A 24,798-nucleotide genomic window follows, 5' to 3' on the forward strand; every position below is an offset into this window, starting at 1 on the left:
TGATTCTCAAATTGAAACAGAGGAAAAAGTATTTCAAGTTGAAGGAATACTGTCCAAAAACACCAGTAAGTGGATTGTGTTGGAACATCATGTGTGAGATATGAGGCTAGAAAGATCCAAGGAAGAATTATGAGTAAAACGGAAACAAAAAAGAAAAACAACATTGTTTTCTACTTGCCTACCATAAATTCTTAATAACTATACTAAAGAAATTACTTTAAAAAAATCTTACTCTGTCAAAGCTGAGTTTACATTCATTTATTGGTTTACTTTTATCAAAAATAAAAAAAATCAATGCTTGTAACAAGAAATTATTATTTTCTTACTACCTCATAATGAGTCAGACATGGCTTTAATTCATTCTGTGCTAGAAACCTCATCCAACATATCCACTGGGAAAGGACATCACAAACTTCACACTTCAAATTGACCTGTGTCCCACTAAAAGCTGCTTGGCTCTGGTAATTCTCCCAACAGCTCTAGTAGCCAAGCCAGAAAGCCAGAAGCTGCAGTATCTTCCTCTCCTCCCATCGGGCCATGTCAATGCTCTCTCTTAGAAGGCAGAAATCCCATGTTTTTCTCTCCATACTAACTGCCACAACTCAGTCCCTCTACCTCTTAAGCTTCTACAATTCTCTAATCAGTCTCTCTGTTTTGTCTTTACAGTCCACCCTCTGAGCTTCCATCAGCATGTTACAAGACAAAAATCCAAACTCTTATCACAGTCTTGAAATCCTACAGCAGGCTACAAGCTAAATGTCTTTACCTTCACCACTAGGCTCCTCCTGCCTATCTGTCCAGCCCTCACATTATATATACTCTCCTTGCCCTAGCCCCAGACTCCTGTGGTTTTCACCTGTTCCTTCCAGACCCCACCAACACCTCTGCAGAGGCTATGCCATTTGGTTAACAATATCCTGCTGTTCTCGGCTGGAGATTCTCAACTTAAGGCTTGATTCGGATGCCACTAGTTCTAGGAAATTTGACAACCTCCTCCTATGAAGTTATTTCTCTCCTTTGGCTACTGCAGCACTTGGGGCAGCACTTACCACTGTACCACATATATTTCACTTTGGTTTCCAGAGTTAAGACTGAGAACTTCCCAAATCTAAACCTACCAAAATATTTGCAGACTATTATACCTACATTAATATCAAGGATTGGTTAACCACTATCCATTATTAACAATAACTAACTCTGAAAACCAAACCCCCAAACCCAACAAAAGTTAAGTCATACCAAGTGCTAACTGATCTCAAGGAAGCTTAATTATCAGGATAATCTGTCTGTCTAGTCACATACCACTTAGGATTAACATTTATCCACACCGTGTTATAGTATGCAAATCAGCTACTGTTTGGATTGCAGCTTACTCTAAAAAGGCATTTCAAAGATTTCCAAATGCCAATCTTAAGGGAAACTTCCAGTAAAATGTGTGCTGGACTCATTTTACTGTATGTGTATTTTTAAAATAAATGTGCAGACCACTACTAACTTTCAACAGACAGCCTGTTAACAGTTACATCCTCAGCTAACACACAGTCCATGAGCTCTTGAAGGGCAGGGATGCCACCACCTTTCTATTCCTAGTACATTCTAGGTACTAAAGAAAAGTTTACTGAAATGATAATTAATTCATCCATTTAAATTGAGTGAGTCAAACGTAGAAGTAAAATGCACGAATTGCCAAGTGACAGAGGCAGAAAGCAAGGTAAAGTTAATTAAGGTTCTTAGATCTTATATTTATTGTTTGCCACCAATTCATTTCACTGAGAAGCTGTTATACGGCCAGTGCTCACTTTACTTAGGTACTATATGAAAGAGATCAAAACTTGAAATGACTTCACAAAGATTACCAATGTAAAAGATGTACCTTGCATGGGTATGAAAGGTAAAAAATGTGTTTTATCCTTGTGGGTGTGGTTACAGCTATTTAATGAAGTCTGTGTCCTGAGGGGGTAGGATTTTTAGGTTGCCTGGTTTCAGGCTGTTCCATTTCTGGGTCATGAAATGCCCAGCAAAAATCTGAGAGAACATGCTAAGCCTTGTTCCTCTGCTGCCAGTATGAATCATTTGAGGATTATCTACCTAGTTGGTGAATTAAAGCTCCTTTTCTTCCCTGATATTTAATCACTTTGAAGTCAAAAAACTTCATGAGGTAGTCTAACAGGGAAAAATCACGTAAGTTAGTATTGTTAGGGACTCTAGCAAGCCCCAGGGCCAGGAAATGGGGAAAAATTTTAAATTTAGATACCAGTGCATTTGATTTATCCATGCTAATTCTGATAATATGCTATGTAAACTACACACACAGACCCTAATTTGTCATTTTACTATGGGAAACCTGTTATACAGATGTAGTATATCTGAACCGTACATTTCACTTCTTTTTAAATCACAGATTCAATGTACTGTGAGTACTGCCTAATTTCTGTATCTTCAACATCCATATGATTTTAATGTGAACAGTCCCAACTGGAAGAACATTAACTTATGAAAATAAATCATTCTGGGGGAAGGTTTAAAATCTGAACAATACGATAGGCACATTTATTTCATATGAGTCATACTCTGAACCTAAAATGCAAAGCAAAAGATTGACGTGCACTTCATATTTCAAGTCCTTGTAACAGAGAAGAAAACGCATTACAAAACTTAGATATGATACATCACCATCATTAAAGATAAAGTTGATTAGACAATGGTTTCCATGTACATTTGACTATCTAGCCTTAAAGAGTAAAGCAGAATAAACTGCAGATATCTCAGGTCCTTATATTAAACTGTTTCAGTAACAAGACTCAAAGAATACGTATCTTTCCTATCGTTAACAACAGTACTTCAGTGCTAACAGTGCAGTTTAATATTGGTGGTAAAAACTAGAGAGCGATTTATCCTGACAGTTTAAAAAATTAATTATAAAATGCAAAATTCAATAACTTCAGGAAGAATTAAACATGGAAGAATTTGAGACCCGTTTCTGTTTCAGAGAGAAATATTCAACAGGAAAATGTATTTCTAATTTTGAATTTCTGGCCCAAATTTCCCACACACTCAAAACAAATTACCTATACCTCATCCAGCTATTACAAAAACTGATGGCATTCCAAGAGCAAATCTATCTATTTCTCTAGCACGCCCAGTGAAGCAGAACAAGGCAGAGGACAATGGTGGAAGCAGGAGAGGGGCAGCCTCCAGGCTGTGCTGCAACCTAAGCCCAAAAGCTGTAGATACACAAAGAGTAAAGGTCAGCACAGAATCTTCCACTTAAACTCTGCTTCATAAACCATCTGTTTAGGTTTGGGGCTTTTTTATTCTTTAAGTTTACCACTCTATACTTCATAAGAAAGATTTTTTTAAGTACACATAAAAAGATACTAAAAAGTAATAAAATTCAGATATTCAGGTGAGGTACTTAGATTTATATTTAGGAGATGACTTTGTCAAGGTGCTGCTTGACAAAGTATGTATTGATATTTAACTCTAAAAGAAGGCATAACACATTAACATCACCTGCTATAAATATCAGCCCAACCAGTCTTAAATTTTTTTGACTCCATGACTAAGTGTTAATTACAGACATGGCTACCCTACCTAGAATGCCACTCCACAGCCCTGTATTAACTGTGCTAGACCAAAGACTCATACCAAAAACCAAAAAGAAGAAGAAAAAGAAAAGGCAACCATTTACACTTACTAAGAAAAGCAAACATTTACTTCAAATTGCAGTATAAGCTTTTCAATCACAAAAAGAAAGAAAAGAACAGTGATCTGACAGTGGTCACATCCTGTGCAAAAAAACTTGAGATAACAAAAATGGTAACACAAGGTAGCTGAGCTGCTTACACTGCAGGAAAAGGAAATACAGTAGCTGAAATATGGCACTCCTGTGAATCAACTTCTAAACCAAACAGAATGCCTTTGAAATGATTAAATTTATTTGTGTATTAGTAAGAAAGCCCCACCACCATAAATAGTACAATATTTAAAAATTAAAAAAAAATCATATTTATCTAGGATAGACTGTGTATTTGAACTGTTAGACCTCTTTAAGTGCAGAAGGTGGTTCAGGTTTTGCCTGTTTTTTAAATTAAATAACTGCCCATACACTTTACGAAGTTCCACTCAATCGCAAAAGCCAATTTAAATCAAGGAATATGTTATCAAAGTTGCATAATTTCATTTGGGACTGTCAGCAGGTTAAAGTCTCAAATCAAGTCTTCAACACTCATTTTTAGTCAATAAAAAGTTCAAAAGTTCTCAAATCTTCATTATCCTCTTGAACTTGCCCTTCTAAATGATCCTCAGACTGCAATTCCTAGTTTGCAAATAAAAGAATGCAATATGCATCATACTTCAAGAAAAGACGACGATGTCGAGCTAACAGGCTTCTGGATCTTCTCCCTGCTCCTTTCAACCTTCTTGATAATTTCTGACACTATGCACACTGACGAGGTGAGACCCAGAAGAAAGAGCAAATCTGCAAGAGAAAGTAAGTTGGGTTTTACAATTCTTTAAACTTACAGTTGCAGAGCTTAATGACTTATGTTTTTCTAGCATTTTACCACAGCCTTTAAAATACATTATTTCTCAACCATTCCACAAAGTAGCCACAATCGGCCTCAGTTTAAAAATAAGGGAAGTAAGGCTCAAAGGTACTAAATGACTTATCTAAGTCACACAGCTAGGACAGGCAGCAGCCAGAGAACTAGAACTCAAGTCCTCTGACTGCTTCCCCTGAACCATAACCGAGAACCACAACCTTTAACAACAGCAACACTAGAGGAGTTTTCTATTTAATAGATCACACAGCCTTTTTTAAAGGCTCTTCAAGCAGTGGTGACTAATTTGATTTTTTAAATGTCTATCTGAAGATTACTTAGAAATCTGCATCTTATTCCACTTGAAAGTCACTGTTTAAAGACCATATCTTTACAATGGTATCCACACTATCTCGTTCTTATTTACTGCTTCAAACAACTGCACCGGTCTCCTTAAAACTCCATTTTTTTTTAAAGAGGAAGGAATATGAATATGAAATTAAAATCTTGAAATTAAACTAGTTCAACTCTAAGGTAAACTTTAACTTACAGCAAAAAATACAGTGATTCATAAATATCCAAATTACCTTTAAAAACCCAAGAATTAGAACTAGCATTATCATAAAATGCGTCCGTTCTCACACTTACATAGGAAGATTAACTTTTAAATGTACTGTATGGTGATGCATTTAATGCACAGTCTGTGAAATAATAATGACTGTCTTCACATCAGCTTAATGAAACTCTCTGCTATTAGTGCTGTTATTTCATAAAATAAGAATGTGCAAATTAGCAAATAAGAATAGGAAAATATTAGTTTAACAATCAAAATGGTAATTTTAAAGAAGAGCCATTTGGTTTTCAGTGAGCTTAAGTCTAATTTCTTCTTCATACAAGATTAAAAAGTTATAAACTACAATTACTCTGTAACACGTTTTGATTTGCTATCTTTCAGAATCACCAAATATGATTTTGACAAGTGACAACCTATAAAAAATTAACAAGAAAAAAATTACAAAAGAAGTTTAAAACCTAGAGTTGGGAGAGTGACTCCCCTAAACATTTCCAAATGAGAAAACAGAGCACATACATTTTTCAAAGCAAGCCACTTATTTCACTTTTTAGAAGAAAATTTTTCTTAGAACAAATGCATTAGAAAATACAGCTCATTTATAATATATAAATTATATATATACTTTACCCAGTATACTTAGGCTCTCGGTCTGAAAAACTTTCTGAAGTGGAGGAAAGTAAATAACTAATAACTGTCCCATGATGGATCCAAGAACTGCGTAGCAAAACATTTTATTACTGCAGAGTCCAATCTCAAACACAGATTTGGTCTGTTGGCAGAGCAGAGAGTTCAGTTATTACTCCTTGGTCACAGAAACAACTTCTTTATTATTACACTCACCTCCAATTTTTAGTAACCTGGACTGAATTCTACAATAGTAGTACCATGAATCTCTAAATGTTTAACTCTTATTTTGGAATAATATAAATGGAATAGGGTAAATTTTAAAGCAGCTTCTCTTCATCAAGGGCTTTAAGAGTGATGCTATTAAAAACATAAAGACCACAGAAACTTCTTTTAGTCCTCCAAAGCATAAGAAACTTTATTTGTATATGATAATTTTGCTAAATCATTTCTATCACTCATTAAGGTACATAATCTAAAAACCTTTCTCGAAGAATGGACTTAGTTACATGTGTAGTGAAAAAGTAAAAATGCCTTTCATAAAACAAAAACCAAATACTAAAGCTTCTTCAAAAATTAGTCTAAATTAATGGCAATTCACTGTACTTGGAAAGTTCTAGCATGGTGAATGGTAATAGATATAGTTAAGGATTTATATGGTGCTCTTAAATTGAAATGAACAGTCAGGCCTCAAATGTAGCTAGTTTCTAAGAACAACATGCTCTGAAAAGTACCATTAGGTTCTAGCCCATTATTTTCTAACAAAGCACTTCAATCAAGAGAAGGCAATCCAGGGCTTTCCTGGTGGCACAGTGGTTAAGAATCCGCCTGCCAACGCAGGGGACACGGGTTCAAGCCCTGGTCTAGGAGGTTCCCACATGCTGCGGAGCAACTAGGCCCGTGTGCCACAACTACTGAGCCTGCGCTCTAGAGCCCACAAGCCACAACTACTGAGCCTGCATGCCTAGAGCCTGTGCTCCGCAACGGGAGAAGCCACCACGGTGAGGAGCCTGCGCACCACAACGGAGAGTAGCCCTCACTTGCCGCAACTAGGGAAAGCCCACGCGCAGCAACGGGGACCCAACTCAGCCAAGGATAAATAAATAAATAAATTTTCAAAAAAAGAGAGAGAGAAGGCAATCCACCTTAAGATAAAGCATGGGAAGAAAAGAAAATTTTAAATGTCCTAAGCTTTGACACACTGATAGAAAAAATGACAAAAAGTTAATATGCACAAAGCTGTTCCTGGACTTCTAACAACACTTGCTTCTATAATGAGGCTAATACCATCTTAGCACAAGCCATGAGCTTTGTCCTACCCTCAGATAATGTTAACTTGAACCTATCATATAGCTACAGATAATAAGAAAATGAAAAGAAGAAAAATCAGGTGATGACACCTGTGATTTACTTTGATCTCCTAGCCAAAGTTAAGGCTTATCTCCCCAAATGCCCCATCCCTCTTAGGACACATTCTGGAGGCCCATGTTTGTAGGAAGGCTATATCCGGAGCTATAACGATGGCTACAAAAGCAAGCAAAGCTAAAAACCCTGCCCACTTACAATTAGAGAGTACCCTAACCCAATTGAATTAGTCAGCTAAGATCACCTAAGCATACCTGGGATCTGGAACTTAGTGCATTGAACATGTCAAAAAACACAAAGCATGTGAAGGTCATTGTTGTATCCCGAGGTGTTATCACATTGTCTCGCAGCTGTCGAGAGGAAACAAGATTTTCAGCTGGCTGAATTTAATGAACAAATACTACATGCTTTTAAAGGGTTAATATTTTCTTCCTCTCAGAATGAAATAGCTTTAGTTTAAGATATAAAACATATAAGCAACCTAAATTTCCCAAACGCCATTTAAATAAGTCATCTAATGAATAGCTGTAGTCTACATAAAGTAAAAAGTCCTTTCCCAAACCATAAACTGGATACTAAAAGAACTTTTTTGATGACATGAAAGTAGCTATATTAAAGACCCAGATTTTCTACCTTCTTCCCAAGTTTTCATGTTAATTTTTATTGTATCTGATACTTCTCTGCAGATTTAAATAACTCTAATATATAAATCAGGAATTCTATTAACCCATAAATACTGAAATCAAACTATGTTTAAATGTTTTTATTCTATTTTTGAAAGAGCTCTCGTAACTTCCAGCCTTCTGTTTAATACACAAAAATAACCGAGTCCTACTGTGCAGAATGAATATTAATAAAGCAGCTTATCCAGTGAGTATACCTCCCGCCAGAAGACAAACAAAGTCCCACAAACAATGATTATTGAGGAAACAAGTATTTTAAGTATCAGGTTTTTGGTCAAAATGCTGTCCTTCCAGTTGCGTGGAGGTTTACGAATGACATCTTTATCCACTGGTTCTACTCCAAGGCTTCAAAACAAACAGAAAAGTGAATTAAAGTTTTAAGTAAGATTTGGATTTATTACTTTCACAACTTCATTGACCTCAATTATCCTGGAAACTAAATGTCTTCTTTTGGAAACAAAATGTTGAATCATGAAGAAAACCTTGGCTATGATCACTTGAAAATAACCAAAGATTTTATCACTCTTTCCTTTTTTGTTTATTTGGCACAGTTTGGGAGGGGACTGATAATCAAATTCAAAAAATTGCCCAAATTTTATTTACATATAGCTTTACTTATTCCAAATATGGCCTGAAATATATGACCTACCAACTGGACTTTGAACCATCTTTCATGCAAGGAAGTTTCAACTAGGATAATTTGTTGTAACGGTCACTGACATGTATCACTCTGTGTTAGGAAAGCAACATCTAGGGCCCCATTATTATAAAAGAAGATACTTAGATGCTTAGGCCCTTCAATACTTTCCCAAAGTCTCTAAGACTGGCAACAGAACTTTGGTAATAGCACTAAAGCCAGAGATTTCTCCATTACAACCTATTCTAAGAAACAAAAAGCTTACTTCGAGGACAGGGACTGCAACTGTTCCCTCCTGGGTTCTCAACTTAAGGCTGGGCATCTAACAGCCTAAAAGCTCAGATCATAATGCATGAATGAGCACTCCAAGAGAATAAATGATATGCTCACATCACACAATTTATAACAAACACGATGCTGCAGAGATTTCCAAAGCTATCCGTGATGAAGTCTTAGAGCTTAATTATCAGGATAGCATGCCATCTTTGTCTTTCAAATTTACATGAGAAAACTCTCACCTCTGAGCTGGAGGTCCGTCCATAATAATATTGATCCACAAAATCTGCATGGCATTGAGAGGATTGGGAAAGTTCATTAATGTAGCCAGTGAGATTAAAGTTAATGCTGCTATACTCCTATCGAAAGAAAGAGTCATTTTAAAAAATGTGTCAGCATAGTATAATTCTTGCTAATTTTATGAAATCACTTTCTTAGCATTTAAAACTCTCATGTTACTACTGTTCTTTTAAAGGAAGCCCATATTTCCAAGTAACCTACTGCTTCATTAGTGTGAACATTTTGAAGCTAAGAGTTAACCCTTATGATCCACAGCATTTTAATAAAAGACCTTCAAATAGAGGAAGATTTTTTTAAATTGAGTTCAGATAACAGTTTCAATGATATTTTCATAACTGTTTTTGGACTACAGAAAAGCCCTTCTACTTTTGGAAAAATATACCAAGAAGAAATATTAAAATTTGACGCCCTTTTCTTAGTTACTTCAGGAGCTATTAAATAAGCCACAAAGGTTTATATATTTTGATGATGATACAGACAAATAATTATCACACTTAGAACCTCTTTATCATGCCATTTTTACATTTAGGACAGGATTCAATTTTCACACTGGAAAACTTTTACATATGGACAACCCTCAGAAATAGAGCCCAGAAGCTTGTAGGCATTCTGCTTGAGTTCTACTTTGCAAATAATTTATCTGTAAGACCCATAAGTTTGTCACAACTTCTTACAAACTTACGTGCTCAGCTGGAATCTAACAAAATTTTTAATGTTATTATAAATTCCTTTACCCTCCTCAATTGCAGACCTGAAAGTTAAAAATAAAATTAGGTGAGAAAATATTATCACAGAAAAATAAGGATATATCAATACTGTGGAACTAATTTTGAAAACAAATTTCCAACTGATAAAACACACACATCAATAAGAAAATCTATTATTTTCTTCACATAATTAAAACTAGGAAAAAAAAAAAAGGAAACACTACTGTGGCAAGGAATGAAGTCTGGCCTGCTACACTCTACCCGAACTAATTTCATAACACAGTAATTTTTATTCTTAAAAAGACATTTCAACATTAAAATCACATCTTGTGTTTCTACACAAGAGACAATAATACACATTTATAATACTAAAATAATGATCTTCTTTACCCCTCCAAGTTTATTTTACTTCAAGATACAAGAGGCATGCATGGTTAAGGGGTTAATTTAATGTAGGTCAGAAATTAAATGGCAATGAGACATATAAAACTTATAGAACTTAAGCCATCTGTTGCTCCTACACACAATTAGGTATATGTTGTACCAGAATTATAAAAAGAACATGGTTTACAAAGATCCATGTAAATTCTCTCATTCATTTTGCTCAGCCTAGGAAAATATGTGTTTTATAAACATATTGCCCTATCTTCCAAGATTTTTACACAATTCTAAGAATGGAAATTAAATATCTTATATCTTTTTAAGAGCCTAGCAATTCTGGGTCCTGAGGGCCCACATGCTCCACTTGAGGCCACAGTGGGTTAATGAGGCACACAGGGCATCACTGAACTAAGACTTAGATCATTCAAGAGAGGATTATCAAGTGACCTCCACCTGAACACTGTGAAACAACCAGCAGGTATTGCAGAATCTTAAAGCAATTAGAAACTGTGGATGAAAACAAATCTATTCAAATGATAAACTGCATCATTAGTAACATGAACAATTCCTGACAGAAGGAAACAGATATGGATGGGATCTTTATATATAATACTTACTGTAAGGCCAGGCACATGCTTATTCCTGTGAGCCTGAATTTAACTAGAATAAAGGCCACATGAAGGTTCACTGCTGTATCACAACACTAGTGGCCAGGAAATGTGACACTTGGCTGGTACTCAGTAATATTTCTTAAATGAATAGCCCTGCCATTTATTATGTCCATTCCACACAAATAATTTTCCTCCAAACTACACACTAGTACACAAAATAAGATTAATTAATCTAGTAAAAAAGTTTAGTTTATCCAATGTCTAAAACTGCTAAAGTCTTTTATATGAATGGGGTGCAAGAAAGGATGGGAGGAGACTCTCTGATGTGCATCCATTGAAGGAAAACTTACATGATGGTTTGGAAATCATCATCCACCAGGATCATGTCTGCTGCCTCTTTGCAAACATCTGTGCCAGTCTGACCCATTGCAACTCCAATGTCTGCAGCCTTCAGAGCGACTGCATCATTTACTCCATCTCCTGTCATGGCCACAACCGACCCGTTCTTCTGCAGAGACTGGGGGCGAGAGGGGAGAAGCGGGAGGGAGGAGTTCTGATTAAAATGTTGCTTCCACACAGATAAGGGGATAAACAAATCCTCTCTCTTTTTCTTTCCCACATAATTAAAGACTGGAAATAAAACAGACAATCACTTTTTCAATAAAACTTCAATAAATATATGGAGGTCTTAAGATAAAGCTTAGAAAAAGCTGCCATTAATATTTCCATGTGTGAAAATTCTATGGATTCTATGTGTAGAGCCTGATGAAGAGTCAATTACACAGTTGTTCACAGGGCAACTTTGTCTCCCAGGGGACATCTGGCAATGTCTGGAGACATTTCTGATTGTCATGACTTCAGGGACGCTACTGGCATCTAAAGGATAGGAGCCGGGGATGCTGCTAAACTTACAACACACAGGACAGCCCCTCACAATGAAGAATTATCCAGCCCACAGTGTCAAAGTGCCAAGGCCGAGAAACCGTGACCTCAGTACAATGGAGCACTACTGTGATTAATAAGTCCATGAACTGATGGTACCATGTCAGCTGCTTTGTATATATTTGACTAATATAAACAATCATAGCCCTTTAAACATTGTTCACACTCTCAAAACATTTTTTTCTTGCTGCGTTTATTCAGTTTCTAAGTAATTATTCCTATTCACACTGGGATGATTTGGCTATAGCCTCCTGTCAGAACATATTTCTACATTATTCAAATGTTTAAAGAAGGTTGTATTTGCAGATATTTCCTTAAAGTTTTCTTCTACATCTTCCTTTGCAAACTAAATTCTCTATTAATGTTTCCATCTCAGGCTTTAAAAAACTACCTGTTTTGCTTCACAATACTTCTGACTTTAATGCTCTATCAATATTCCCAGTAGTAAAGCAAACATAATGAAAGAGAAGCAGTAGCATTTTGGATACAGAGATAAAACAGTGTGATTCTTAGACACCCACCTTAATAATTTTCATCTTGTGCCTTGGACTAGCTCTGTAAAATACGGCAACCTGTTAAAACACGGGATACACTAAAAATCTTCAACATTAAGAAATATCAGAATAACCTATGCACTTATAACTAAGAATATTTTTTAAATTATCAATTTAAACTGTCTGTATTTTGCCACAGAGATCAAACTTAAGAATATGCCATACATTTGTTAGGACACTCATTTGACAGGGTCATTTCAAATTTTTAGGTACTATAAGAAATGCACAATCTAAACAATTTACCCAGTTTATCCCATTATGTTTAAGCTCTGAAGAGAAAACAGCCTTATTCTTGAAACGTTCAGAGACAGACAAAGGAAAAACTCTCCTGCATCGGCTTCCTCGACACTTCCACAACTAAAATGGCCTTTTCCCTTTGTCCTGTCTTCAGGAGATTTAAAGAACAGCTGCTTCTCAACATCCCTCGAGCCTTTTTTTGTTGTTAAGCACTATGAAGTGTCTATTCATGCTCTTCTACTCAGCTTAATTCATTAGGCGCTCTCTCTTCCACTGTGTCTCCACCTGCTTATACCATCTTCTCTCTCCAAAGAATATATTTAATCCCTTTTCCTGATCCCATCTTCTGGTCTCCTGAAACCCTCCCAGTGCCCCAGTCATCGACAAATCCCCTGGCCCTCCAGTCTTACCCACACTGCTGTTCCCACAGTCCTCTCCAATAGCACCACCAGGAGAGCACAGAGTGGGGCAGGTGCCCTCCATTCCTTTCTTCAGTCACAGATCCTCGGTTCTGAACGTCACAGAAGACTGTACTTCACTACCTGTGGCCAGTCACTGCTCCCGAGGCCACCCTCCATGTTCCACAGGAATTTGTAACCACTGCCTCCCATCAGTCTTTCCAACACCCCCGAGCCAGGTGACCTTAATACCCACGTAACCCACCGTTCTCTTTCCTACTCTCCTAGAGGATAGGTCCACACTAGTTTTCTCTCCTCATGCTTCCAATTTATCCCCTTCCCCAGCCTCACTCTCAGCTGACAACCTTGTTTCCTACTTCAAAGAAAACAGTCAGGAGAAAACTTCCACAACTCCCACCATCCAATAGCTGTATCCAGACAGTATCCCTTCTTCTCTCCTTTTACTAAAAATGAACAACATGAATATGTTTCTAGTGCAGGTCAAATATCCCACCTTCTTACCAATCAGAAATTCTCCCTCCCTTGTATCAAAAATTTTCCCTTGCTGCTGCACCTTTACCATCATTGTACAAACATGTTGTTATTCCTTCCACTTAAAGAAAAACAAAACCAAAAACTTCCCTTCCTATCTCAGCTGCTACCCTCCTTTCCCCTTCTCTTTATAAGCGAAACTCCTCTAGGGAGCTGCCTGTACTGCTGTCTCACATTTCTCTCTTCCACTCTCTCCTGAATCCCTCCTGATTAGGCTGCTAACCCCACCCCTGCCCTGAAACCTCTCATCAAGAGCACCAAAGACTCTGCATTGCTGACACCAGTGCCACTTCTCCCGAGACTTAACCCCGCACACAGCCAACCGCTCCCTCCTCCTGAGGCGTCCTCTTCTCCTGGCCTCAGGACCACCCTACACTCTCCTGCTCCCCCTCCTACCTCTCCAGCTGCTCCTCTTGTGCAGGGTCCCCCAGGCCTCCCTGAAGTCTACACTCTGGAGTGTTCTAGAACTCAGTTCTTGGGCTCTTTATAATATAAGAGGTCTCTCCCTAGGGGATCTCACCCCACCTTAGAAATCTGGCTTTTATTTATATGCCTTTTTGTCTCTTTTGAAATCCAGGCTGATAAAACTAATCCACCTGCCTACTCCACATTTGCTCTTGGACATCCCATCTCAGACTTAAACATGCCAAACAGAACCCCTGTTACTTCCCCAAACACATTCTCCCTCACATCCTCTGCCAATGGCAAGTGCACTCTTGCAATGGCTCAGGCTCTAAATCTGGGGAGTCACCCTCATTCCTCCTCTTCTCCCACATGCCACACACAGTTTGGCCCCATCCTCAAATATATCCACACTTAACCTCCTTACTCAAACATCGAAACCCACTGCCAACACACTGGGTTAAAAACGCAAGTCAAACCACACTGTCCTCTGCTGAAAACCCTCCAGAAACCTCCCATCCCTCTCAGGACAAGCAAATGGTGCCCAAGTCTTTTACTGTCCACCAAGCCCCACATGAAGTGCATGCTCCCCGGTTAGTCTTCTCCCCCAACCCTGCACTACACTGGCTGCCTCATAGTTCCTGAAACATGCCAAGCGCACTTCCCTTGAGGCCTCTGCCCTTGTGTTCCCTCGGATATTACACAGCCTGCCCCTTTCATCACACAGGACCTTCTCAACGATGCCTTTCCTAGGCATGCTGTCTAAAGATCTCATCCTCTCTCTTCCCTGCTTTTGTCAGTGCTCTCCCCTCCTGCTCCCATACTACAGTGATTGTATTGTGTGCTTATCTTAAACCAGTATATTCCCCCCTTTTTAGCTGGAGAAAGACATAAAGATGAAAAGATTATTAACAGAGGAATTTTCAGTTACCCCCAAGTTTAGTCCCAGCTCTGTGATAAAATGATACAGTTCAATTTTTAGACACTTTTGTGTTTTTTTTTAATACCTAATTTCTTCAAGACATAATTTTATGTCACTAAATTTCAATATTTTTACTCAACCAAAAAGAATGACCTGCTAATCCTGGTGCTTTAAGGAGAATTTTTACTCTGTGCAGTGCTATACTCCACATGAGTTTTATCTTAGACTATAAGCTCCATGAGGCAGAGATTTTGGCCCAGTACCTCCAGTGCTCTATAAACACATGTAAGATGAATGAATAAATGACTGAATCTTAGGACCATCATAAAGACTATTCCCAGGTTCTCTCCCAATTTTAATAAAGGTCTAAAACAAAAGAGGATTATTTTCTTAGGCAAAAAAATTCAGTTTAACTGTACTATCACATTACTGATTACCCTTAGTTCCTCTAGGTACCATGAATCACATAACTCATATGTGGAAAGCATTCTTCCTTTAAAAAGGTTCAAAATCCATTTGGAAACTCTTTACCATGTCTTTAAAAAGTACTAAACATACAGATGGTCAAAAGGCACATGAAAAGATGCTCAACATTGCTAATTATCAGAGAAATGCAAATCAAAACTACAATGAGGCATCACCTCACACCAGTCAGGATGGCCATCATTAGGAAGTCTACAAATAATAAATGCCAGAGAGGGTGTGGAGAGAAAGGAACCCTCCTACACTGTTGGGGGGAATGTAAATTGGTGTAGCCACTATGGAGAACAGTATGGAGATTCCTTAAAAAACTAAAAACAGAGCTACCATATGATCCTGTAATCCCACTCCTGGGCATATATCCAGAGAAAACTGTAATTCGAAAAGATACATGTACCCTAATGTTCACTGCAGCACTATTCTTAATAGCCAAGGCATGGAAGCAATCTAAATGTCCAGACAAATGAATGGATAAAGAAGATGTGGTATATATATATAATGGAACATTATCAACCATAAGAAAGAATGAAATCATGCCATTTGCAGCCACATGGATGGACCCAGAGATTTTAGTACTAAGTGAAGTCAGGCAGAGGAAGACAAATATCACATGATATTGCTTATATGTGGAATCTAAACAACAAACAAAAAAAACCATCAAAGTGATACAAATGAACTTACATACAAAAGAACTTATATACAAAACAGAAATAGACCCACTGACATAAAAACCAAACTTATGGTTACCAAAGGGGAAAGACGGGGAGGGTAAATTGGGAGTTTGGGATTAACAAATACACACTACTATATATAAAACAGATAAGCAACAAGGACCTACTATATACTGATAACACAGGTAACTATACTCAATATTTTGTAATAACCTATAAGGGAAAATAATCTGAAAAAAAAAAGATACATAGGAACTTCCCTGGTGGTCCAGTGGTTAAGAATCCACCTTCCAACGCAGGGGACGCAGGTTTGATCCCTGGTCAGGGAACTAAGATCCCACATGCCGCGGGGCAACTAAGCCTACATGCTGCAACTACAGAGCCCACGCGCTCTGGAGCCCATGTGCTACAACTAGAGAGAAGCCTGCACACTGCAACAAAGAGCTCACGTGCCTCAACGAAAGATCCCATGGGCTGCAACTAAGACCTGACACAGCCAAAAATAAATTAATTAATTAAAAAGTGTTCACTTAAAAAAAAAAGATATATATGTATGTATAAATGAATCACTTTGCTATACACCTGAAACAAGCACAACATTGTAAATCAACTACACTTCAATTAAAAAAATTTTTTAATAAAATAAAAAGGACTGAGCTGCATACATATTTTAAATGTATTGGTTACCTTCTAAGTGAAAATTCTACATTACTGCAGAAATTAATCATGTAGCACACAGCACTGAGCATCTAGCAAAGACTGTGGATTTTACAGAATTTTTTTTTTTTTTTTTTTGCGGTACGTGGGCCTCTCACTGTTGTTGGCCTCTCCCGTTGCGGAGCACAGGCTCTGGACGCGCAGGCTCAGCAGCCATGGCTCACGGGCCCAGCCGCTGTGAGGCATGTGGGATCTTCCCGGACCAGGACACGAACCCGTGTCCCCTGCATTGGCAGGCGGACTCTCAACCACTGCACCACCAGGGAAGCCCGATTTTACAGAATTTTTAAATAAAAGGCTAATTACTAATTACAAATACTCAGGTTGTACAGAGTAAAATTTTGCCTTTGTTCCACTACAAATCATTCAAACCACTGTAAATCACTCCTTTACAGCCAATGCAGCTTATCACTGACAATGGCAATAAGGATAACAAACCAATTGTTGGGCTGAAAACATACTTCTTTTGTATAGTAACAAATTACTTTGGCATGCATCCAGTATACCTATTACTTGATATAGATTTCAGCATTTCAAAGCTTTGACGGCAACTCAAAAATAAAAGCAGTTTCTTTGAGACTAAGCAGATCTCAATTCAAAGCTGAAGAATCATGTGGAATATAATACTGCACAGAGTAAAAATTCTTAGAGCATCAGGACTAGCAGGTCAATCTTTCTGGTTGAGAAAAAATATTGAAATTTAGTGACATAAAATTATGGCCTGAAGAAATAAGGTATTAAAAACACACACACACACAGAGAAGTGACTAAAAACTGAACTATATCATTTTATCACAGAGCTAGGATTAAACTTGGGGGTAACTGAAATTCCTCTATTAATGATCTTCTCACTTTTATGTCTGTTTCTCTACCTAAAAGGGGGGGGATATACTGATTTAAGATAAGCACACAATATAATCACTGTAGTATGGGAGCAGGAGGGGAGAAGACAGAATGAGGACAACAGGATGGTAAAAGGACAATGGGAAAGAAGTAGAACTGTGTCAGCAAAGAGAGTTCAGGGAATATTACGGAGGGAAAGGGTGAAAGGCTGTGTATTTTCAGAAGGAACCTGCAAGACGATTTTTCTCTTCTCATGGGTCCATCTTTTCAGTGTCATATTTGTGGTCAGCACTCACAGTTCTTTTGATCAACATTAACAGAAAGTAAATTATGAAGAGAAGAAAGTAGGTAAATATGAAAAGGAGAGGCTAATAGAAAAAAATTATTCCTGGCATTAAAATAACCTCCCAAAGGTCCCCAAATCTTCCAGAACAGATTAAAAGATACCTGATGCACTGAAATAAGTATTGATGACATACCAAAAATTAAACAGCACACAAACTGGGATTTTATTATAGGGACTTGGTTAATAGGTTTGGTAAAAACAAAAATGGAGGCAGTGCTATAAAAAACAAACAAGGGCTTCCCTGGTGGCACAGTGGTTGAGAGTCCGCCTGCCGATGCAGGGGACGCGGGTTCGTGCCCTGGTCCGAGAAGATCCCGCATGCCGCGGAGCGCCTGGGCCCGTGAGCCGTGGCCGCTGAGCCTGCGCATACGGAGCCTGTGCTCCACAATGGGAGAGGCCACAACAGTGAGAGGCCCACGTACCGCAAAAAAAAAAAAAAAATGAAAAAAACAAGAAAAGAGAATGTCCATTTTTATCAACAGGAAATGTAGAACACACTCAAGAAATCATAAACAAAAAACACTGAGAATTCCCAGATGGACTTTATAAATAATTAAGCAAAATTCAGTTTCCATACTACTTTCTAACTGGCTCTAGGTCAAAAGGACAGAGAAATGTTAAGGGATTTGGAATGTGTGACAGAATTATGGAAACAGGGAAGCCAAAAAACGTTTTAATGAGGAACAGAATTCATTAATATGATTTTTAATACATGTGGGAAAACCTCAGTGAGCTGGCAATTTAGAAGAAAAGTTTTGTTTCGTTCTAACACTAATAAACGAAAAACTTTTCAAAATGATCTGAAGTAAAAGCATAAGACCAAGGTTTAAGAGTTACATGAACACAAGATAAAAATGGGAAAAAAGACAAAGTAGGGGTTGGGGGGGACTAAAAGGACCTAAAGGAAAGAAAAGACTTGGGTTTTCAAAAGACATGATAAACCTGAAAAAAGCCCTGGTATTTATGGAATTCCTCCACAGAGCAGGATGACTCCAAGCGATTCAATGAGCTTTTCTCTTTGAATAGCATCAGAGCAATTGCCATAATTGATGCACAAAAACTCTTATTTGAAAATGACCAATGATGTAATTTGTCCAGGCTGATGATGCAATTTGTAACTTACTTCTTCCTTCCCTAACTGCCTTTACATTGGTTTTCAGAGTTCATTAGCATTTTTATCAGAGAGCCAGAGAGAGTGAACTGAAGAAAGCAAATAAAATGAAATTTCAAATCTGTCCTATGTCACTACTTGTTAGCATCTCTGGGAAAAGGTTTGGAAGAAAAGGCTGAACAAAGATTAATGGGAAAATGTTTTATTAACTGCAGATTTCACATATACTTACTAAACGTACATTTTGTCTCAATACCCCCAGGGAACTTAATACAGGATTTATTCTTTCAGAAATAAATGTCAGGAAGAAACTAACAGGATAGGACACATACACACACATACATACACAGAGTCCTGTTCAAATATGGAAACACCTACCCCACTAAATCTAAAACAAATCAGACACCCACACTGCTCCCAGATGCTCTGAAAAGGCATTTCAATGAAAAAGAAAGGACAGTCTTTTCAACAAAAGGTACTGGAACAATTGAACACCCATACATAAAACAAATGAACCTTAACCCACTTCTCACACATAGACAAAAATAATTCAAAATGGATCACAGATGTTAGTGTGAAACCTAAAAGTATGAGACTTCTATAAAAAAAAAAAAACAGGAAAAAAATCTTTGGACCTTGGGTTAGGCAAAGAGTCCTTAGATAACATATCAAAAGCATGATCCATAAAAGAAAAAAATTATAAACTGGACTTCACCAAAATTTAAAACTTCTGTTCTTTAAAAGACAATGTTAATAGAATAAAAAAATAAAACCAGACTGGGAAAAAATATTTTCCAATCAAATATCTGATAAAGGACTTTTATCCATAATATATAAGTAACTTTCAAAATTCAAAAATAAAACATTTTTTTAAAAATAGGCAGGGTAGACTGTTCACTAAAGAAAATATATGAATGGCAAATAAGCACATGAAAAGGATACACAAAATCATTAGTTCTGAGGGAAATGTAAATTAAAACCACAATAAGATACCATGATACACCTATTAGAATGAGAGTGGGGAAACTGACAATGCCATGTGCTGGTGAGGATATTAGCAATTAGACCTTTCAAACATTGCTGGTGGGAATGCAAAACAATAAAACCACCCTGTAAAACAATTTGGCACTTTCTTACAAAGTTAAACATACATGACCATATGAGACTCAGCAATTACTCTTAGGTATTTATCTAAGAGAAATGAATATTTATTTTCATATAAAAACTATATACAAATGTTTAGAGTAGTTGTAATCATAATCAGCAATAACTGAAAATAGTCCAAATGCCTTTAAACTAGTGCATAGGTAACACAAACCCAATACAGTGGAATACTACTCAGCAATTAAAAATGCATTATGCTAAGTCAAAAAAGCAGATTCAAAGCCCTCATACTATATGCCTCCATTTTTAGAGCATTCTGGAAAAGGCAAAACTATAGGGACAGAAAACAAATCGATGGTTGCCAAGCAGTGGAAAAAGAGGGAGGAGCTGACCACAACAAGAGGATCTGGGGTGGGAGGAACCTGTACCCGATTGTGTGATGGTTACAAGGACCACACACATTTGTCAAAACTTAACGGCTGTACATTAGAAAGGAAGAAGTTTACTGTTTGCAAATGATACCTCAATTTTTTTAAAAGCATTATACATGCATTCAATTAAAATAGAACACAAGGGTAAGAAGTATGAAGTGATGGTCTCTCTCCACTCTGTACTTTATAAATACAAAACACCACTGTTAATTTCCACAGTACCTTCCTCAGAGGAAACTTGGCTCTTGCTAAAGTACTGATATTCCTAACAATCACATCATAAATACTCTCAATGATAAGACTGATTTCATCTCATGATTTGGACCAAAGAATCTGGTGGTCATGTCCCGACTGTTTTCAAATGTTTCAAACAGGAGAAGTTGTCTAACACCTAGAATAAGGCCTTTCAGTCTGAAAGGCTCTGGTTTAGGCCTACCTTTGGCACCATCTGTGAAAGCTGCTGGACATCCATTGCATCTATTTCTTCTCCTGAGACTGACTGGGAGGTTTTGGAATATAATCCCAGACGACTAGCTGAAGTGAAATGGGAAAGAAAACATAATTAACCAAATTGGTTTTGCTTGATAGGCTAGTCAACATAATGCTCACTTAATATGGTTTATCAACTCACTTTCCCTTTAAGTATAAAATGTCTTTATATGAAGGGATCACAAGACAGACTACAGTAAGACAAACACAACTGAATTAGTAAAAACTGTGGGGTTTTCTGTTTGACTACTTTATTTTTGTTTAAATTTAAGAATAAAGAGTTTTCACAATTTAACCCACCACACCTAAGAACTGAAACAAGGCCAAGCAGGTTCTGCTTGGGAGCTCAATTTTAATGAAGATCAGAGTGCATTTTAAATAAAGTAAACAAAGCCAGGCAAAATGGTGGCTCATCTGTGGTATCATGTAGTTGTTATGTAAATGAAAATAAATGTTGAGAAGTTTCTCTAGGAACAATCTTCCCAACAATATTATGTTTCCAGTGACATATTTTTCTTAGATCACATAAAGTGTGAAATTCCTGTCTCAGTCTCTTTCCATATTAATAAGATAAGAATTAATGAACTTTAGCAAATTTAAAATTTATCAGTATGAATTATAGTTTACAGGTTCTGGGAGATTAACTTCCATGTCCATTTTATTTCCTTATACTTGTTAAGTAATCTTAAGCTGCATTCAAACAACATAGGCATATATGTATTAGACAACAGAAATACAGACACAAGTTATTTTCTTTCAAATTAGGTACAAAGTCTGCTTTTAAAAAATTATACTTAAGTTGAAAGAAAAAACTAAATTTCATATTTTCTTTCACATTCATGATCTAGCGCTTTTATCCGTCAGCATAGTGGACTATGAGGTTAAAAATAATCAACTATTCTTTTGTAAATAAAATAATGTGATTTCACAATGCTTTAGTTATTTTCAACTAATAGTATTATTTTTTTAACTAAAATAAAATTTGGTCCACAATTTTATAGAGTATGAGCAAACAAAAGCATCAATTTTAACTGTATAACTCAGTATTATGTAAACACACTTCATGTCAAATGATTCACAAAACTATGCACTGCAGTAATTTAAGAAAAACTATGGAAAACAAAGGAAGCAGCCTAGTTATACCGATTGCAATTGCAGTCTCCTGTGAGTCCCCAGTAATCATTTTTATTGACACTCCTGAGGCAATGAGTGTTGTAACAGCTTCTTTCACACCAGTTCTAGGAGGATCAATGATTCCCACCAGGCCAAGGAACGTCAGTTGCCCCAATTCAGGACCAGAAGCCAAAGCAAGAACTTGGGAAATAATAATAAAATCCGAAAAAGAAAATGTGAATCACAAAACCATTAGAATTTACTTTACAAAAGCTGGAGACCATAACACTTCTCAGATAAATGACTTAAGACGACAATGTCATTGTGGTAATTACAAAAACTCTAAAAATCAGAATTATTACATGCAAAGATATTCTAGTTTAATGGTTCTCAATATGGGGTTGCTTTAACTTATTAAAAATTAAAAAGAATAAGACTAAAGAACTGTTAAGCAGAGAAGGCAAGTGAGGAGCAAATAAGAAATGTTTTCACATAGCAAACATGCAGTTCCTTTCAGCAGAAACTACTGACTCTTAAGAAAAATACAATTAATTATTTGGAAAACTATAGGTTTGTTGAGCTTTTTTTTTTAAAAAAAATTTTTTAATAGATTTGTTTTATTTATTTATTGGCTGCGTTGGGTCTTCCGTGGCTGTGCACGGGCTTTCTCATGTTGCCGAGGGCTTCTCACTGCGGTGGCTTCTCTTGTTGCGGAACACACAGGCTCCACGCGCACGGGCTTCAGTAGTTGTGGCGCACGGGCTTAGCTGCTCCGCGGCATGTGGGATCTTCCCAGACCAGGGCTCGAACCTGTGTTCCCTGCATTGGCAGGCAGATTCTTAACCACTGTCCCACCAGGGAAGCCCCAGTTTGTTGAGCTTTAAAGTCAATTTTAAACAGTCACCTTTGAAAGTGGCTTCTCCTAATGTATCTTCATCTTTCCATCTTATAGGCCTCCAGAACAATTCAATAGCTTGAAGAGAAGGCTATATTAATTATATACAACACGTAATAATTTTGTACACAACAAACCCTGGGAGGTAAAGTTAATTTGTAAAGTGATTGTAAAACCACTAATACCAACAATAGTTTCTATTCTTTCACTCTTTCTGTAACATTAATAGGATTTTCTTATTTGTTACTTTGGTTCTCTTAAAACTATATAAATAATACCACCATACCATCATTTATAGTTAGTTTCCTGTCGTCCTCGGGAACTTAAGATATAGCACAAAGTACCATTCATTTCCAAATACCATTTAGCTTTTTCTCAGAATTCTGGAACCTCTGGTAGCTACCTTATGAGCCAGAGGGATGTGTCTCCATCTGGAATATTATAAGACTGAACAACTTACCAAAGAAAACACACCAAAAAAAGCACACAAACTAAACATGTATCTTACAGGGAAACTGAAAAGTCCCAGAGAGATCACGGGAAGTATCCATTCTTATTCAAGCAGAAGGTATGAAGGATGAAATACATTTGGAAAACCATGGTTAGAGGCAAATGACTTCTGTTTTTCCAGTGTACGAGTCATACCTAACTATTTACGTAGATGTGAGCCCCAAACGCTTTCACTCTGGAGAGAATGAGCCACTTGACAGTCCCTAGTGTTGGAACAGAGGCAGATGGCAACAGAAGGGGGGCACTGAGTATCAATCTGTGTGTCAGCAAATCTTAAGAAAGGGACACCAGCTCCTGGCACTCTCAGTGAAGGGGTGGTATTAGCCCAGAGGTCAGTATCCTGTATTTATTTGTTTGCTTCTTTAGCACAAATGAAGATCTATTGTTACTGTTTGGGACAAAGATATGTAGACCTTTTCTGTGTGGAGGGCCCCCAACTTCCTCCTTTATATTTAAAACATAAAAACGAAACGTACTCCAATTTTTAAATTAACGACATGTATTTTAAGAAACTTAAGTTTTATAAAGTATAAAATAAGTTCATATCAAGTTAAACTTAAAATCTTTATTCATTTATTCTTTACTCTTCATTACGGTAACTTCAGCGGGAAGAGGAAAATGGAGCATAAGCAGAGAAGAGGAAAAGATGTGAAGCAAGGGACAAATGCCCAGAATGTTTCCCAAAGCCCTGTGAAACAAAGACGTTCTCCTCCACCAAGTCTTGTCTATTTCACAATGTTACCACACCAAACCACACATACACAAAGCTCCACAATCTTTCAGATGAAGAGAATTAGTCAAAAAAAAGTGTGAAACGTCTGTTACAAAAATTGAGGAAAACAGGGAGCACATACCAGACCTTTAAGACTGTCTAAATGCAACCCAACTTTGAAACCCTTTTGCTGTGAGCTGCTAAGAATAACAAAACACTGCCCTCAAATGAAGCCACAAGAATACCTTTCTAAACCTATCTTATTATAAGATCAGAAGTCTTGTAAATTATACTTGTTTCCTGCTCCCAGGAACTGTGGTGCTTGACTTCCATTTTGTAAATAACAATAAAATTAAGGAAGCCAACTCTTCCAATTTCCTTGAGAAAGACTACATAAGTGCATGGGTGTGGGTGTGTGTATGTGTGTGTGTATTCCCCACAAGCCAGAAGGTAAAAACCAGGTACGGCCCCAAGCCCTGCTCTTCAACCCTACATACACACAATGTCCCTAGAAGAAGCGGCCGATGTGTGTGTGCACAGCAGACCCCCTTTCCCTGTCACTGTCCAGTCAGCAGCATTTCACAAGGCAGAGTCTGGGCACCTCTTTCCTCTCTGGTGATCGGCAAGGGAAGGAGTCAGCAGATGAGGAACAAGTAAGTAACCACCTCAG

At 37.3% G+C, this 24,798-nt stretch overlaps 1 protein-coding gene across 2 annotated transcripts in view; it reads right to left on the bottom strand.

The window, feature by feature from the left end:
- Positions 1 to 2,520: 2,520 nt before the first annotated feature.
- Positions 2,521 to 24,798, bottom strand: part of ATP2C1 (ATPase secretory pathway Ca2+ transporting 1) — a 118,181-nt gene continuing 95,903 nt past the window's right edge. For both annotated transcript variants that reach the window (XM_060298613.2, XM_060298615.1), the window contains 10 exons: positions 22,042 to 22,212; positions 20,846 to 20,943; positions 12,163 to 12,213; positions 11,050 to 11,216; positions 9,683 to 9,751; positions 8,943 to 9,059; positions 7,985 to 8,132; positions 7,359 to 7,454; positions 5,743 to 5,884; positions 2,521 to 4,480 (listed from right to left, as the gene is read on the bottom strand). In XM_060298613.2, coding sequence (XP_060154596.1) covers positions 4,350 to 4,480; positions 5,743 to 5,884; positions 7,359 to 7,454; positions 7,985 to 8,132; positions 8,943 to 9,059; positions 9,683 to 9,751; positions 11,050 to 11,216; positions 12,163 to 12,213; positions 20,846 to 20,943; positions 22,042 to 22,212 — 1,190 coding nt within the window. In that variant the 3' untranslated portion in view covers positions 2,521 to 4,349. The remainder of the gene's footprint in view (positions 4,481 to 5,742; positions 5,885 to 7,358; positions 7,455 to 7,984; positions 8,133 to 8,942; positions 9,060 to 9,682; positions 9,752 to 11,049; positions 11,217 to 12,162; positions 12,214 to 20,845; positions 20,944 to 22,041; positions 22,213 to 24,798) is intronic.

This window comes from Globicephala melas, chromosome 4 (genome assembly GCF_963455315.2).
Source record: "Globicephala melas chromosome 4, mGloMel1.2, whole genome shotgun sequence".
Lineage (NCBI taxonomy): Eukaryota > Metazoa > Chordata > Mammalia > Artiodactyla > Delphinidae > Globicephala > Globicephala melas.